Here is a 15,372-nt window from a genome sequence, read left to right as displayed (position 1 = left end):
GAGTATCACTGTATGGCAGTACGTGTGTTGCTGTCTTTGTTGTTCCCACACACAGTGTTCTTTACTGTTCTGGTGGGTAGCTAACATGCCCATCCTTTAATCCTGCATCCGTCGATTCATTTTACTGCGTCCTCTTTTTCTAGGTCTACGGTGCTTCTATCACTTTCTATGAAAGATTCCCAGATTCAAATCTCACGGCATCACAGAGGAAGAAACTAAATTATGAACCGTCTGATGACAAAGTTGTGTACGCAAACAAGTCAATCTGCCTCTTTTCTCACTGGCCGTTTTTTCGGACATTTGAGCGTGTGCTTCGGTTCCTCTACAAGTTGTCACTGCGAGAATCTAGGCCCGTACCCGTTGAGAGGTGGGTGCCCCCCTCAGCTTTTTTTTCTCTCCGCCTCGCGATATTTTGAGTGTGCGTGTCAGCAACTCCGTTTATCTATCTTTTGCAGATATATTTCTCACTTTATGCTGGACATACCATTCCCATCTGTACAGCGTCCAACAATATGGATCCAGGTAAATTGTGCAGCACTGGGTTCAAATTTTTTATGTTTGTTTGGATGAATGTGTGTATCGACACCTTACAGTTGGAGGAGGAGCACGTGTCATTGTCGCAGTTTGAAGACACACCACTGCCACTGAGGTAGGTTAGGGAAGAACAGGAGACTTCTGTTAATTTGATTTTTCACTTAAAGGGACAGCTCATCTCCAAATTGAAGCTAAAATAGCTCTGTTGCTTTGCTTTCTTATGAGCCTCTCAATCACTGTGGAAAATATATTTCAATTAACCTTTTAGAGCCAATTACTTACGACTGAATTTTATGGCCAGTGCCTTTGCCGCCATGACGTCTGCTGTGACTTCTGGGTTCTTCTTCTGCTAAGCACCCGAGCTGCCCATTCGAGACAAAGCTTGCTGTTTACATTGTAATTGTGTATTACAAGTGTTGTGATATCTCAGTCACATACCCTCCTGATGTTCGTCAAAGTGCAGTACTCACGCTTACACCACCATAAAACTAAAACAGTATGTGAAGAGGCAGTTCATTCCTCTTGTTTATCTTAGAAAACTATGATGGTCTGGTGGATGAAATTTCCCGTGTGCTAACTACACTCAACTCAGAGTGCAATACAACTCTAACCTCAAAATCATTCAACAGCTCCAGGATGTTCCTGTCTAAGTGTCTTTGCAATCACCCATATGTTTTTACTAGGGGTGTGCGAATATTCGAGTTCTCGAATTGAAATCGAATATCAATCACTCGAAGTATTCGATTCACGAATCGAATATTCGACTCTTCCCCGAATGTGAACAACACCCCCACGAAAGTGGGCTTCACCTAATGCTTCCCTGCATGAGGTGTAGCCTGCTTACAAAATTGCCAGTGCTGCAAGACCAACTTAGGCAGACCTGTGTTTAGTTTTAGATGATGTTAGCCCAAGTTAATTGTGTATATTTTGTCTGAGGAAGGGGTGACGTCCCTCCCACATGCACTTTAGCAGTGCCGGCGGGGATTTGGTGTCTTGAGGTTGCCTTTAAAAAGAGTTGAGACTCTCTCTCTCTCGCTCTGAATCTCTTGAGAGTTGAGAATCTCTCAAGATAGGATGAAAAGGAAGAAGTTTACCATTTGGTTTGTGTAAAGGCTTCAGTCTTAAATAATCAGCATGTGCTGTTGTGTGTGTTGATTTCCTGGGCTTTATTTTTTAAACTCCGTTCCTCTATATTTTTATGATACGGCGGCAGTGGCCAACGGCGTCGCAAATGCTGTCTTCCCGTAGGGTTCTATTTAGAGATGTCAGTGTAATGTAGCATGGGGGAAGTGCATAACTGGTAGTACCATATCTTTCAGTGGTGCTTCATTCAGAGAGTTGCTGAAGACTCTCGGCCCAGACAACTGCTTGTGTGTTCTCCTTCTGGTGCTTACCGAGCAGAAGATGCTGTTTCATTCTTTAAGGCCAGACGTTCTAACAAGTGTTGCGGAAGCGGTAGTTGCTGTAAGTATCGTACCGTTGACTAGTGCATGTGTATTTCATAGGTGTGCATGGCTGCATCTAGCACATATATACTTCACATATCTAGCACATATTTTGACAGTAAAAGGACACCGTGTAATAGATTATATGCGTGTGCAAATATTCAAATTTTTTAAAAATACTGAGATGAATAATTCTATGTTCAGTACGATTTCCGAATCGAATACAGGCTTCTCTATTGGAATTTCGAATGTAATCAATGTTTCTTCAAAACTGAATATATTTAAATAGTTCATGGCACAAGAGGGGGCACAAAACAACAGTTATGGCCAGTAGTTAACTACATGCAGTTCAACTACTAGTTAAACTACCTGATTGTAGTTAAAAGTAGTTATCAACTACTTGCAGAAATGTAGTGGCAACTACCAGTTAGACTACTATTTTAAGTAGTTAACTACAGTAGTTAGGTTACTGAAGGTGCCAACTACTTCTGATTTTGCCGCAAGCTTTACGGCACGATTGTGTTTCAGACTTTTACCTTGAGCTACTTGTTTGATGAGAACGGAGGTGCAGAGCAATTGTGTCGTGCATGTGTACTAAATCTTCACTGTTAATGCTTGTCTAGTGAAGCCTCATTTGCTGTGAAATAATTCTGCAACTTAGTTTATCGCGTAGGCACAGAAAGAATCCCGCCACAGGCCTTGTGTTTGACGATCGCAGCAATGGCTTGAGCCAAAGTTTATTATTGTTTGTGATTCATATTTAGGTGTCCAAGAACACTACAAGAGATTGGTGTTTGTGCACAAGGTTAAGTAGTTATAGATGTAGTTAAACTACATTGCAGTAGTTAAAAAAGTAGTTTTAACTACTCCCCTGGGAAGTAGTTGAACTACTAGTTAAACTACTCAATCGCAAAGTAGTTAGTACACATAGTTAAACTACTGTAGAAGTAGTTAGTGGCCATCACTGCAAAACAATGTGAGCACAACTTCATATTGTGGTCCGTATGAATTTATTGTGTATGCTTGCTGTGGACATGTGTTATATATGCACATGTGTTATACAACAAGTATTTGCTTCGTATTCAAAATCTGGTTTTATTTCAGGAGCTGTGAAATAGGGTAGAATTGAGCTATGTTGGTATATATTGGGTGGAAAATAAATAAAGTGTGCGTCTTACATTTTGACACAAATATCTGCAGGTAGAGACATCTATGATCTGTCTCGTTTCCTGCTTGTTTCGCCCAGTATGATCAGTTACCAGCTACCCCGCCCATGCACCTTGGTGTGAAACACTGTTTGCGATTGCAGCATAGTTTTTTAAGTGTCTTGTCTTCATCGAAACTTTCGTATGCCCTTAAACTGTGTGAATTTACAATTTATTTGTGAATTTACAAAGTTTGTGTAAATTAGCTGTGTGCAAAATTAAGCGTTTTCCAGTACTGCATCATTATGGAGTAGGAACATGTAAGCAATTGCAAAAAATTGTCAGCATTGTAAGTGGTGTAACCTTGCAATACATTACAGCGAAATGCAAGGTGCAATCGAGTGTGAGTAGAAATATTAGATAATGAACACAAGTGGGAACGACTTATGACATTGGCCCTCTATAGTGCTGCATTGCGTTACACATCATCACCTGCAGCATTTTCATGTAGGTTTTAGAACGATATGAAGCACAGGCATAGTGTATGAGAAACTTTCACATGGTTTCATTGCATTTTGTGTTCCTCTTTCCAGCTCATCTTCCCATTTCACTGGCAATGCCCATACATTCCACTCTGCCCTCTTGGCCTCTCTGACGTGTTGAGTGCCCCTCTTCCGTTCATTGTCGGTGAGACGATTGATTGATAGCTCCTGCTGCCCTTATGAGGGGCTGTCAAGAGTCAATTGTTTGTTGATCGGTGTTGTCTGTGCTATTTTAGGTGTGGACTCCAGGTACTTTGACATGTATGACCCACCCCATGAAGTGGCATGTATCGATTTGGATACAAATACTATCTTCATGTAAGTGACAGGTTGTTTATTGTTTTTCTTTTCGTGTCAGAATGGAATTTTCTGCATCACAATGTGCCATAACCAGAGCCTGAAGTTTTTGGGAATTATTTTTTCTAAATTCGGGGGGTAAAAATTGGGCAAATAAGCATGTGCACCAAATTAATGCGAATTCGGGTGGGAAAACCTCCGGTATGTTAAATTCGGGATGAAATCGGGCGCAGTTACCCAAACTAACTGTACTGGTTTGCTGATGTAACTGCATTTGCCGCAAAACAAGTTAGTGTGCATTCCTATGGACATCTCAATGAGGGCAATTTGCCAAGTAAAAATCTCGTTTCACTCTAAAGAGGCAATTTTCAATTCGGGGAAGAATCGGATTAAACTCTAAAACTTCATGCTCTAGCAATAACCTTTTCCATCAGCTATGCACAGTACTTTTATTAGACACTGTTATACTGTACCTTTGCAGAAATGAGGAGAAAAGCTTTTTGAGTGTGAAGCTCTTGCCAAAGGTGAGTTCAGTGTATGTGTGATCTGCTTGGACTAATACATGTACTGACAGCCTGACCAATCAATATCTTTACTTGTAGAAACCAGCTAGGACGCTGCGTAACAACTTGCAGTCACTGTACGAGAAAGTATGCCTCTATGAGACAAACGCGGCAAACATTGCACCACGGAATTGCACTGGTGACATTGTACCTTTTGACAGGGACATTGTTCTTCACAAGAAGGAGGTAACTATGTTGAACTTTTTATGGCACATAAGATCCTGGTCACTGGAAGAATTTGTACTTTTCAAATCAATATATAACGGTGGTTCCCAAGGCATGCAATCCACGGAGCCCATGAGCTTGTCAGCATGGCTTCCATGAGCCTATGTTACACTAACACTACACACCCCCTTGATTTTTCGGAACCCTGGTTGAGTACCACTGGTACAAAATAAAATCTAACTAGGTATGGCTGTACGTTAAAGTGCCATTCTAGACTCGGGGGGGGGGGAACAGAGTTTACTTTATTTACTTTTTATTTATTTATGGCATAAAAAGAAAGTGCCTCAAGGACTCTATACGCGAAACGGAGTGCAAAAAGTGAGCCCCCCCGGAAGACACGAAGGGCAGCAGCATTGCCAGATGAGAACCGGGCGCTCCGGCGGAGCCTAGCGTGACGTCACTGTTCTCAAAAATAAAAATTAATTTACTTTAGCTATCGCATTATGTAGAATCGAAATATTTGGCAGGAATGTAAAGTGAGACAAGAAGACTTCAGTCTGATAACTTTGGTAAGATTCTGAAGGCACGAGATTTAGTCCCTAGTGCCACTTTAAAAGGTCCTTGACAGAAACTTGAATTTTGATACAGTACCAAAATTGAGTGGGAACCATTTGCTTAACAATTTGCTGTAACAATTGAGTGGGTGCTGTAAATGTTGAAGCCAAATGCATGAAACATAATCTTGTTTCAGCGTCGCCTGGAACTTGAGATTCAGGAAGCATTCCTCAGGTTCATGGCAGCATTGCTAAAGGACTTCCGTACCTACCTGAGACCCATAACGTCAGCTCCGAAACCTGGCATTACAGATCCTAACTCACTTTTTGATCTTCAAGGTATTATATATATATATATATATATGTGGCTCTACCTTTAAGGACCACAAATATATCACAACACTCACTGGTGCATACCTCCTGCATCTTCCAGGATTTTTGAAAAGTCGTGACAAGAATTATCATCGCTTCTACTCTATGATGATGCATACACAGATGTTTATCCGCTTTATCGAGGAGCGATCTTTTGTGTCCGACAAGGACGTGAGCCTGGCTTTCTTTGATGAGTGTGCTGAACGAGTTGACACTGCTGGAGAATCTTCAGAACACCTTCTTCTTGAGGTTGGGCCATTCCAGTTTTTTGCATATTGTATCTTTTTATTGTAACGCAAATAACTTTTTAGAACAAAGGAAGTGCTCTCTCTGATCTTGACATCCAACCCTCTCAATGTCGCATGAGGAAATGTAGAATTATAACTTAGAATAGAATAGTAGAATAAAATAAAATTGAATAAAATAGAATAGTAGAATTATAACTTCATTGCATAGTACTTTATTACAGTAGGAAGACCTGAGGTACTCTCACTACATGCACTCCAAAAAATACTTTCAGGTTGCTGGGTCGTCCCACAACCACGAACACACTGTGTTCATTTCTCCCCCGGAACAGTCACCTGGGTGGGAAAGTGCACCCCATAAGCCCTTCCAAGGCTTTGATAATCTGGACATCACCCAGTATCACAAGCACCCCGCAGTGTCCCTTCTGAATGTACCGCCCGAGGGGCAGACAGCCTCTTCAAGCCCCATGGCAAGGCGCACCAAACAGGAAGTGAAGTTGGCTCGCAAGGTTGGCTATCTTTCCTATTTTGACTTGTACACTGGTCCGATTAAGGGGTCACATTTTCTATTCTAGGCTGCCAAGAAACAAGCAGAAATTCCTCTTATGTGGGCTAAGTATGTTCAAGAATCGTTGCTGCAAAGTGGCTCACGGGGGAAAGTGGCTGGAAGTTGATGAGTTGCCCTCTTCTTCTCCAGGTGTTTGGCAGGAACATGTTACAGTGTGTGGTTCATGCACCTGCCAGCTTACTCCAAGACTTTTACATCCCGGCCAAAGGCCCTCAGAGTAGCTGATGAAGTACTCCATCGAATGCAGTTACTCAAGCTGCCCGCTCCGGATGAGGTACGTCTGCCGGTTCATTAAGCACTAAGGTTCGCGGCTCGTGATGTACCTTCTCCTTCTTCTTGAACAACGAAAGTGCTTAATATACTTACACACAACTGCTCAAGCCTTCTTGCCTCTTCTTGTGGGCTTCTTCTAGGTGTCATATCGCGTGCTGATGCTGATGTGTGGTCAGTACAATCAACCGGCGCTGGCAGTTAAAATTCTGTTCGACATGAAGAAGAACGGCATCCAGCCGAATGCTATCACCTATGGATACTACAATAAAGTAAGCGTCTTTCAGTAATTCCACCCGCACTTCTTCGATCATTTGGCAATGATTGGGGCCCGACTTTTTATGGTTATGGTACGTACCTGATTACCACCCGATATTCCCCCGAAAACTGTTGAACCAGGGGGATCAGAAGCCATCGCAACTAGCACAGAACGATGGAAACTGTGTTGTAAATATATAAATATGCTCTAACAAACTGTCAAAAACAGAGATCCTACTGCCTCTTAGATGCATGGACTAAATATTGATACTCTGTGCCTAATGGTGTGTCAGGCAGGGGTGGAAGTGCTGCGCCATTTGCGCCATTCTGCGCCCCGCTGCTTTTCATGCGCAAACTTGAGCCGCAACATCAAAGCTGCGCCAAACTACCCCCTTGGTCCGTACCAACTCTAGTAACACTGCCAAAAGGGAGCCACGAGCATCCATATCCATATCCGCCCCACGATCAACCCGTCCACAAAGCTCTCTTCATATCCAACAAAATCCAAAGTCAGCCAATCCGAGACAATTTAGTTTATTTTCATGTCGGTTAGGCCGCCGGTCAGGCTTGTTAGGCTTATCTCTGATGGGGTGCGCGGCAGCTTCACTTCCCCTTTTGCGGTTCTTGTTGCCTTTGTCGTCTTTTAGGTGGTGCCTGCACACTGTGCAACGGTGAGCAAAAGTAACGATAGGCAAAAGTGATTGCTGACTTGTTTTTTTCTTCTTGTTTTTTGTCAGAATCACGGGACGAGGGCCCATGTACACTTCAGAAAAAAACACGAAATTCAACGATGACATCTTCAAAATGATAGACTAAAATGGTGACCTCACTTCGTTGTGCTGCTAGCCTAGTGTAAAATAAACCGGTGCTTACTGCACTTTATGCAGCGTGGGCATATCGTGCACGCTGGTGGTTCGGCTGTCACGCGTCATGCAGCATCAAAGAAACACGCGGACAAAGCAAAGAATCACAGACACCGAGAGTGGCGTTCTTCAAGTGCCGAAGCAAGGATTTGAACGCTTTTGAGGCCAGAGCTAACGTACAGGAAAGTACGTTAAAAGCAGACACTATTTTCGTACTTTAGATGATTGCGAACTCCGCCCCTTACACATGGGGAGACGTCGCAACGGAGATTTTCCCGACCATGTTTCCCGCATTCAGTGCGGAAGGAAGAAACTTTCGTACGTTGTTTCCCAAACTACTACAAAGCATACAAAAAGCGCCTGTAACGAGAAGAAACAGAACAGAGAACACGGACTGCTGAGGCTGCCCAAAATGTCCCAATCACTGGTCAGCCAAGGTGGCAAGTCAAAGGACATGGTGAAGGTAGAGAGCACAAGCGTTCTACTGAAGGACACAAACACAAAATTTCCAGAGTTTCTCCAGCGCATTCAAGAGATTGAGAGTAACCCGTGGAACAAGAAAAGGAGGGGATCAGACGAACGTTATACTCTCAGCGCTGCACGAGGAACATCAAACTATGGATAACTGTGCCAATGTAAGCACTGCACATGGCACTCCTCAGGCAACACTGAAAGTACAACGTTCGTCTGATTGTGTATTGTGACTGCATTCAGGCAGTGCTGAAAGTTTCATTCTGTACTAGTTTTCACCAGGTGTCAACTAATCAAGCAGGCTGGTCAAAAAAATATGTACTAGTTTTCACCAGTGTGTGTGTACGTTTTAAATAGTCATGCAGACTAGTCAACGAAATATGCGTTAGATTTCACGAGTGTGTACCTTTTAACTGGTCATGCTAGCTAGTCTATAACATTTTGTACACTGATATTTTTATGTTTACATTAAGAAAATGGTTAGCTTCTCATGATTCATGGTGTATCTGGCAGTATATGACAATGTGCAGATCTCTCAAGGAACCAATCTGCGTACCAGACGTTTCTGCTCCAAATTCCGGAATATGTGCTCCAAAATGTCATTTTTCCTGCTCCATATCTGCTCCAGAAGCAGATTTTTGCTGCTCCAATTGTAGCTCCAAAAGTCCTGACACCACTTCCACCCCTGGTCAGGTGTCCGAAGCTTTACACCTGATTCAATCACGTTCAACCGGAATTGTGTTGAATCAGGTTCAACTCAACCAGATTAAACCTGAATTATTAAAGCAAATTACGACTAGAGCCTGAAGTGTTCGGGAAACATTTTCTTTCTAAATTCGGAGAGGAAAAATCTGGTAAATAAACATGTACTCTAAATTCATGCGAATTTGGGTGGAAAAACTTCCAATATGGTAAATTTAGGGAGACATCTGCCGAAGTTACTCAAATTAACTGTACTGGTTTGGTACAAACGGGGATGTAACTTCATTTCCTGCCAAACAAGTTAGTGTGCATTCCTACAAACGTCTCAATGAGGGCAATTTGTCGGGTAAAAGTCGAGTTCCACCCTATAGGGGCAACCTTCAATTCGGAGTGCAAATTCAGGGAAGAATCGGGTTAAACTCTTAAAACTTCAGGCTCTAATTATGACCCGATATTTACCCCCTGATGTTGCAGAAAAGTATAACCCGAAGAAGCCAGGCCCTAGCCATGATGATGTAACATTTGTGAGCAGGCACACATTCTCCGAAACATTTCTGCGACAAAAATATAGGCTAGTGTTAAAGGGGCACGAAAATGCAAAAACAAGTTTACTTCAAATTACGTTACATGCTATGTTGAGTCCGTACTTGTTATCATAATTGAAAACTTTGATTCCGTTACGAAGCTACAATCAAAGTTATGCCGGACTCTTCCTTGCTTCAGCGCTGAGCGGTGAACGATGCTTCAGCTAGTGCATCTGTGATTTTAGTTCATGCTGCGCGTGCCACGCCATGGAGACTGGTGTCGTTGTCCGAAGGACATGGAGATAAATGTTGTCAGCGGAACATTCGTGAGAACTGTTGTGGGCTACAATTCAGTCAACCGGTATTGAAAGACGCAGCAGTGCGCATCATGCCGTGCGCATCATGCCGTACATATACGGAACACTACGATCGGACCCGTTACAGATACACACCCACGATAGGTACGTGCGCGCGCTTCTCCTGCTGTCTCATTGGATGCTGCCAATCTTTGCCTCCTGGGGATCCCAGGCGTTGGCGCCAAAGACGGCCCTGTTTTCATTGCGTTTAGAAGAAAAAAAACGGTACCATCGTGTGAACTAATTTTGTTTGAATTGCACTATGTGAAACGTGGGCTTTCATTTGAGAGTGAGTTGTTTTTGCATTTTAGTGCCCCTTTAATGCCATCATCTCTCATTTCAGGCAGTCCTTGAATGTCCGTGGCCAACAGGTGACAGCCACCGATGGGCCCAGCTACGCAATGTCGTGCTGGCTGTGTCCCAGTTTAAACAAAACCTGGTGCGACGACAGGGAGAACGGACAAGTGTAGCGAGCAGTCGTACCAGTCTGGAGGAGCCCAGTTCCACCCGGGTTTCACTGGACCACACAGCGACAGGGCAGATGTTTCCGGAGCTCTTGGCCAGGACAGATGACAGAGGTAGGGAACTGGTGCATTGCACTATGCATGCATTTTGTGCAAACAGGCCAAAGCATGGTTGCCTGTACATAACTTTCTCTGCGCTCTTAGGTGGGCATTCTGACACCGGTTATAGCTCTGCCAATCACGAAGACTCTGCCAAGTCATCCTCGCATTCAAGCGGTTCGTATGCAACGGAAGGTTCCCAGGAATTCTCTGGGCCTGCATTTCGAGAGTCTGCAGGTAAGATGAAGTGTCGTAGATAATCGCCTTTGGACGGCCTTTAGTCGGCCCCCACGAAAAATACGATGGATTTGTTTGCAGTATCTAGTCGTAACGAAAAGTGTAACGGCGCTGCGCGGAGCCTCCGCTTTGATGAGCTTGACTTCTCGGAGTCCGATCAATTCCGCAGCAGGGTTGGCAGCATTGTTCGAAGCTCTGCCGGTGCATACGTCAATGGTGGATCTCTTGATGACCTTATGGGTAAGCAATGGAACAGGCTGCTTGGGTTTTTGTTTACATTCTTTCTCTTTTTGTGGCAAAGTTGCTTGTGAAATGTAACTCTGTGCGTAACGTAATGCAGTGGCATCAGCGGGAGTGCTGTTCGCCAGTGAAGCAATGCGTCAACCAGACACCTTTCTGCGAAGCAGCACAGCGCTGCGCTCAGCGGTTCAGCGACGTCGCAGACATCGAAGTGCAGGCATGGGAAACGGGAACCTGTCTGTTGAGAACGAAAATGGAACAAATAGGTGCACAAATCTTTTTCCTTTGGGGCAGCCTCTTTATTTATTTTGCAATATTTTTAAATAAACAAATACAATAAAGCAATACAGTTGCTTTATTTATTTGATTGCAAATAAGTAAAGCAACTGTATTGCTTTGTTGTATTGCTAGAGCCTGAAGTTTTAGGGTTGAACCCGTCTCTTCCCCCCAAATTTGCACCCTGAATTGAAGGTTACCTCTTTAGGGCGAAACCTGATTTTTACCCGGCAAATTGCCCTCACTGAAACGTCTGTAGGAATGCACACTATCTTGTTTGGCGGCAAACGCAGTCACATCACCGTTTGGAGCAAACCGGTACAGTTCGTCTGGGTAACTGAGCCCGATTTCTCCCCGAATTTAGCATACTGGAAGTTTTTCCCACCCAAATTCGCATGAATTTAGAGCACATGTAGATTCCTCCGATTTTTAACCCCCCGAATTAGGAAAAATATATTTCCCCAAAACTTCGGGCTCTATTGAACAATGAAAGAACTGATTTTCTGAGGCTGGAACAACATAGAAGGGACAAATACATATGTTGTACTTCTATGTTGTTCCAGCCTCAGAACATCAGTTCTTTCATTGTTCAACAGTTGCCGCCTGCGTCGATCCCATCGTATGAATGTGTGTATGAGTGAGCAAAAAATGTAAGAGTGAAAGGAGGATGAGTGAGAGAGAGTGACTGGTTTGTCCCTTCAGATGACGCACCCTGGAAGTCGCTGAGAAGGCGTGTTAGCTTAGCTCAATTGGTAGAGCCCTGGACCGGCAATCCAGAAGATGTGGGTTCGACTCCTACAGCTGGCTAACCTTTTCAGTGACTTTTATCTTACATCGTTACTTCAGGCTCTATGTATTGTTAATGCTTTGTATTGCATTCATTTACCATTTTTGTTGGACCACCAGCTCACGTGCTATGTCGGAACGTGAACCCAGTCGCCAGTTTGTGAGATCTCTGAGCTTTGGAGGGGAGAATCAATCACGAGAACGCCGAGGCAGTGGTGCGAAGCTAGATGATACTCGACTCACGCCTCTAGTGGAAGCCACTTCGCCCGGTGAACACGTGGAAACAGCTGAGACTGATGCAGTGGATGGCACAGTAGAATCTGTGGAAGATGTTGTAGTAGCAGTGACATATGAAGAAGAAATGGAAAACGGAAAAGAGAGCGTGGTAAATATTACAGCAACCTGTGTGTTTGTCCTACTGATGCATACTGTAAACGTATTTTTATTCGTGATGTATTAATTTTCGTGAATTTCGCGACCGTTAAAAAATCGCGAAAAATTGTATTCGCGAACACAGCTTGACGTATATCCTGGGAAAGGAAAGAGCCCTGGAATCGTGAAATTAAATACTCGCGAATGACTGAATGCGCGATTCGCGAAAATTAATACGTTGCGAATAAAAATACGTTTACAGTATGCTGCTTAAAGAAGGGGCCAGTTCTTTCAGAGGCCTTTGTGTCTTCCTTCTGCATAATAAATTGTGCATGGTGTTTCTTGTTTCTATAAAAATCCAGAGCAAGCCCCATTTTGCTTTCATAATGGGCGCTTGCATTTTTTTTTCAAATAAAAAAACTCTTCATAGGTGGGTGCTCGCAGTATTTCTGCTGATTAGTGACATACCACAGTTTAATGTTGTAAATTTTCCTTCCTAATTTTTAATTGACTGCATTTTATTTTGGACTTAGAATGCTATGCATTAAAAACAGGGAGGACAATTTCCCTTATGTTAGCTTAATTGCAAAGACCTGAGTTCCAAGATAGTGCTTTTAGAGCGATCAAGAGTTACCCACAAGGATATTTCTTGGTACTGACTTGACCTTACGCATGTTTCTTTTCCAACAGGAACAAGCACCACCCGAGGCAATGCAATCGCAGGAATTCGCGCCACATCATAAGCCCACACCTGGTCCTCTTTCTCCCCCGTTACATTCCAACGTTAGATCGTCAAGTGCATCACCTACAAACCTGGCACGCACTTTTGAACAGTCTAAAGAACTTTTCTCCGCAACATTCAGTCCACTGAAAGACGCTTGGCAACAGCTAGACATATCTAGTGCGGCTGCTTCTTTGACGTCGTCTTTGGGACTCAAGACTCGCAAGTTTTCTCTTGGATCTCACCGCATGGTATCTCGAAGCTCCACCTTTCATCAGGGAGGTGCGACCCGCGAAAAGGCTGCTTCGGCCCGCTCCTCTCCGGCCCGGTCGACATCACAAATGGAGAGTTTGGCGGAGCAGGTGTGTTTCTCTTCCCTCAAACTTAGTTATCGGGTGCTAAGTCCCAGCTTCGCCAGTGCCAGTTAACATTAAACCGGGATCAAGGGTTGCGAAAACTTGAAGTTCACACTCAGTGCTTTTTTGTAAGTGGTAGTTGGTGATGTGATGTTTCAGTGGCAATAACTCCCTTTGGTGAAGCTGAGTTAAGCGTTAAGTTCAAGTTAAGGGACTGTTGATCTCGGTTCAAGTGTTAATCGGCGTTGGTTTAACCGGGACTAAGTCGACCTCCTAGATACGCTTGGTGTTGTTGCGCACAATATTTCGTCAGTTTAAGATTTAGTCCTGCTACATACATGGGGCATGTATAGTGCCCTGTGTTTTCGGGTTTCATGTTTTTTGAAAACCCAGGGAAGGGGCGTGGATTGTGTTTTATTTCGGTACCCGTAAAACATGGTTAAATGGGGTGATATCGAGTGGAAAAGTAGATTTTTGGGTAGAAAATAAAAAAAAGAGCACTTCTCGCATTTTTGATTGACAGCTGTGCTAAGTGTACAATGCGTTCCAATGCGTCCAATGCTTAGCGTTCTCGAGTTCCTGTATTGGTTACTGAATTTCCACTTTTTGAACTACATTTTCGGGTTTTTTAAGGTTTTGCCCCGAGGGGAGTAAAAACTGGCTACACTGGGTTATGCCCGAAAACACCGGGCCCTAAATATGTATGTGTAACGGTTGTGTTAGAGGACTGAACTCGGTAGGAACCCGTTTTTAACCTCTGATTTGCATCATCGTCACTTGCAGTAAAACCCGAAAGGCCCCGAAAACGAAGTTGCCACAGTGCAGCAAATTCAGCTACGAATGCAGGCACACTGGCATTCATTAAAACCGCTTTGCATCTCTTGTTCATCTGAAATGCTTGAAGGCAAAAGTGCAAAAATAATCTAACACCCAAAACATATCAATAGCACCTGACTTCACCCCAATTTTCCCGGTTCTTCCCTCCTGAATCTGGGGAAGGCATTTAACCCGAAAAAGTCAAATCCTATTCATATTCTGGTTCGTATATGAATATATTATATTGCGTATACATGCCGTACACGTGCTTATACATGCACAACTATTTGCATTGCGCTAACTTCAGTTAGCTGTTTGCTTCAGTCTTACAATAACCGTTCGCACATACCTACCCTCGTGTATCTAATTTTGAACAAAATCGTAGCTCTGGTTGCATGATACTTCTTCTCTTGCAAGGCCCAGCAAGAATCTCCATCTCCGTTACCACGTCCCTCAGTAGTCAGTGCCAAACCAGGCCTGTCACGATCGTCAACTCTTCCGTATTCGCCGCGGCGCCGCTACGTCCCACCAGCTGTGTCGAAAGAGGCACCCCCAGGAGGGGCCACTACAGGAAGTACTAATGGCACACCAGCATCAATCCAGGCTGATGCTTCCTTTGCTATACCCAAGTTGTCGGCGAAGCATTCTGAGTACATCATTGACACATTCAAGTTTGCTGCTCTCAGCATGGCCTCAAGGCTGACAGAAATCAAAGAATCTCTGTCGACGTCGAATACACCAACACGCAGTAAGTTGAGTTTCAATCGGAAGTTGTTGTGAAACATTGTTTGATTGGCCTGATCTATGCTCATTGGTAGCATGCAGTATATTTTGTATACAGTACCAAGTGGTACAGCTTATGAATAATTAATGAATGTAGTAAATGCCTTATACAGTAGAATCTCGATGATAGATCACTGTCGCGCGACTCGCGGGTTAAAAGCACGTGCTACGTCTTTTGAATCATCTCGCGTACTTGGCTAGCATTGGCCAAAAACGGAGACACAAAAGCGTTAAAACCGACCTCTTTCATTGACAGTAACGGAAAATGAACAGTCACTGTCTATTTTCTTGCCTCAATTTTTATTTTGGTTTAATTCGTTTGATACGAATTTCGGATAATAAGAATTT

At 43.6% G+C, this 15,372-nt stretch overlaps 1 protein-coding gene across 1 annotated transcript in view; it reads left to right on the top strand.

Annotated features, from left to right (window-relative positions):
* LOC135388839 (DENN domain-containing protein 4C-like) overlaps window positions 1-15,372 on the top strand; it is a 36,295-nt gene that overhangs the window by 9,329 nt on the left and 11,594 nt on the right. The window contains exons 7-27 of the mRNA XM_064618685.1: window positions 144-367; window positions 456-522; window positions 594-649; window positions 1,854-1,998; window positions 3,718-3,811; window positions 3,903-3,984; window positions 4,445-4,487; window positions 4,566-4,712; window positions 5,443-5,584; window positions 5,679-5,866; window positions 6,138-6,371; window positions 6,438-6,478; window positions 6,560-6,704; window positions 6,844-6,972; window positions 10,218-10,452; window positions 10,543-10,674; window positions 10,756-10,914; window positions 11,015-11,180; window positions 12,097-12,361; window positions 13,039-13,431; window positions 14,659-14,989. Of these exons, the coding sequence (XP_064474755.1) occupies window positions 144-367; window positions 456-522; window positions 594-649; window positions 1,854-1,998; window positions 3,718-3,811; window positions 3,903-3,984; window positions 4,445-4,487; window positions 4,566-4,712; window positions 5,443-5,584; window positions 5,679-5,866; window positions 6,138-6,371; window positions 6,438-6,478; window positions 6,560-6,704; window positions 6,844-6,972; window positions 10,218-10,452; window positions 10,543-10,674; window positions 10,756-10,914; window positions 11,015-11,180; window positions 12,097-12,361; window positions 13,039-13,431; window positions 14,659-14,989 (3,418 nt within the window). The remainder of the gene's footprint in view (window positions 1-143; window positions 368-455; window positions 523-593; window positions 650-1,853; window positions 1,999-3,717; window positions 3,812-3,902; window positions 3,985-4,444; window positions 4,488-4,565; window positions 4,713-5,442; window positions 5,585-5,678; window positions 5,867-6,137; window positions 6,372-6,437; window positions 6,479-6,559; window positions 6,705-6,843; window positions 6,973-10,217; window positions 10,453-10,542; window positions 10,675-10,755; window positions 10,915-11,014; window positions 11,181-12,096; window positions 12,362-13,038; window positions 13,432-14,658; window positions 14,990-15,372) is intronic.

This window comes from Ornithodoros turicata, chromosome 3, assembly GCF_037126465.1.
Source record: "Ornithodoros turicata isolate Travis chromosome 3, ASM3712646v1, whole genome shotgun sequence".
NCBI lineage: Eukaryota > Metazoa > Arthropoda > Arachnida > Ixodida > Argasidae > Ornithodoros > Ornithodoros turicata.
This window is presented reverse-complemented; position numbering and strand designations above follow the sequence as displayed.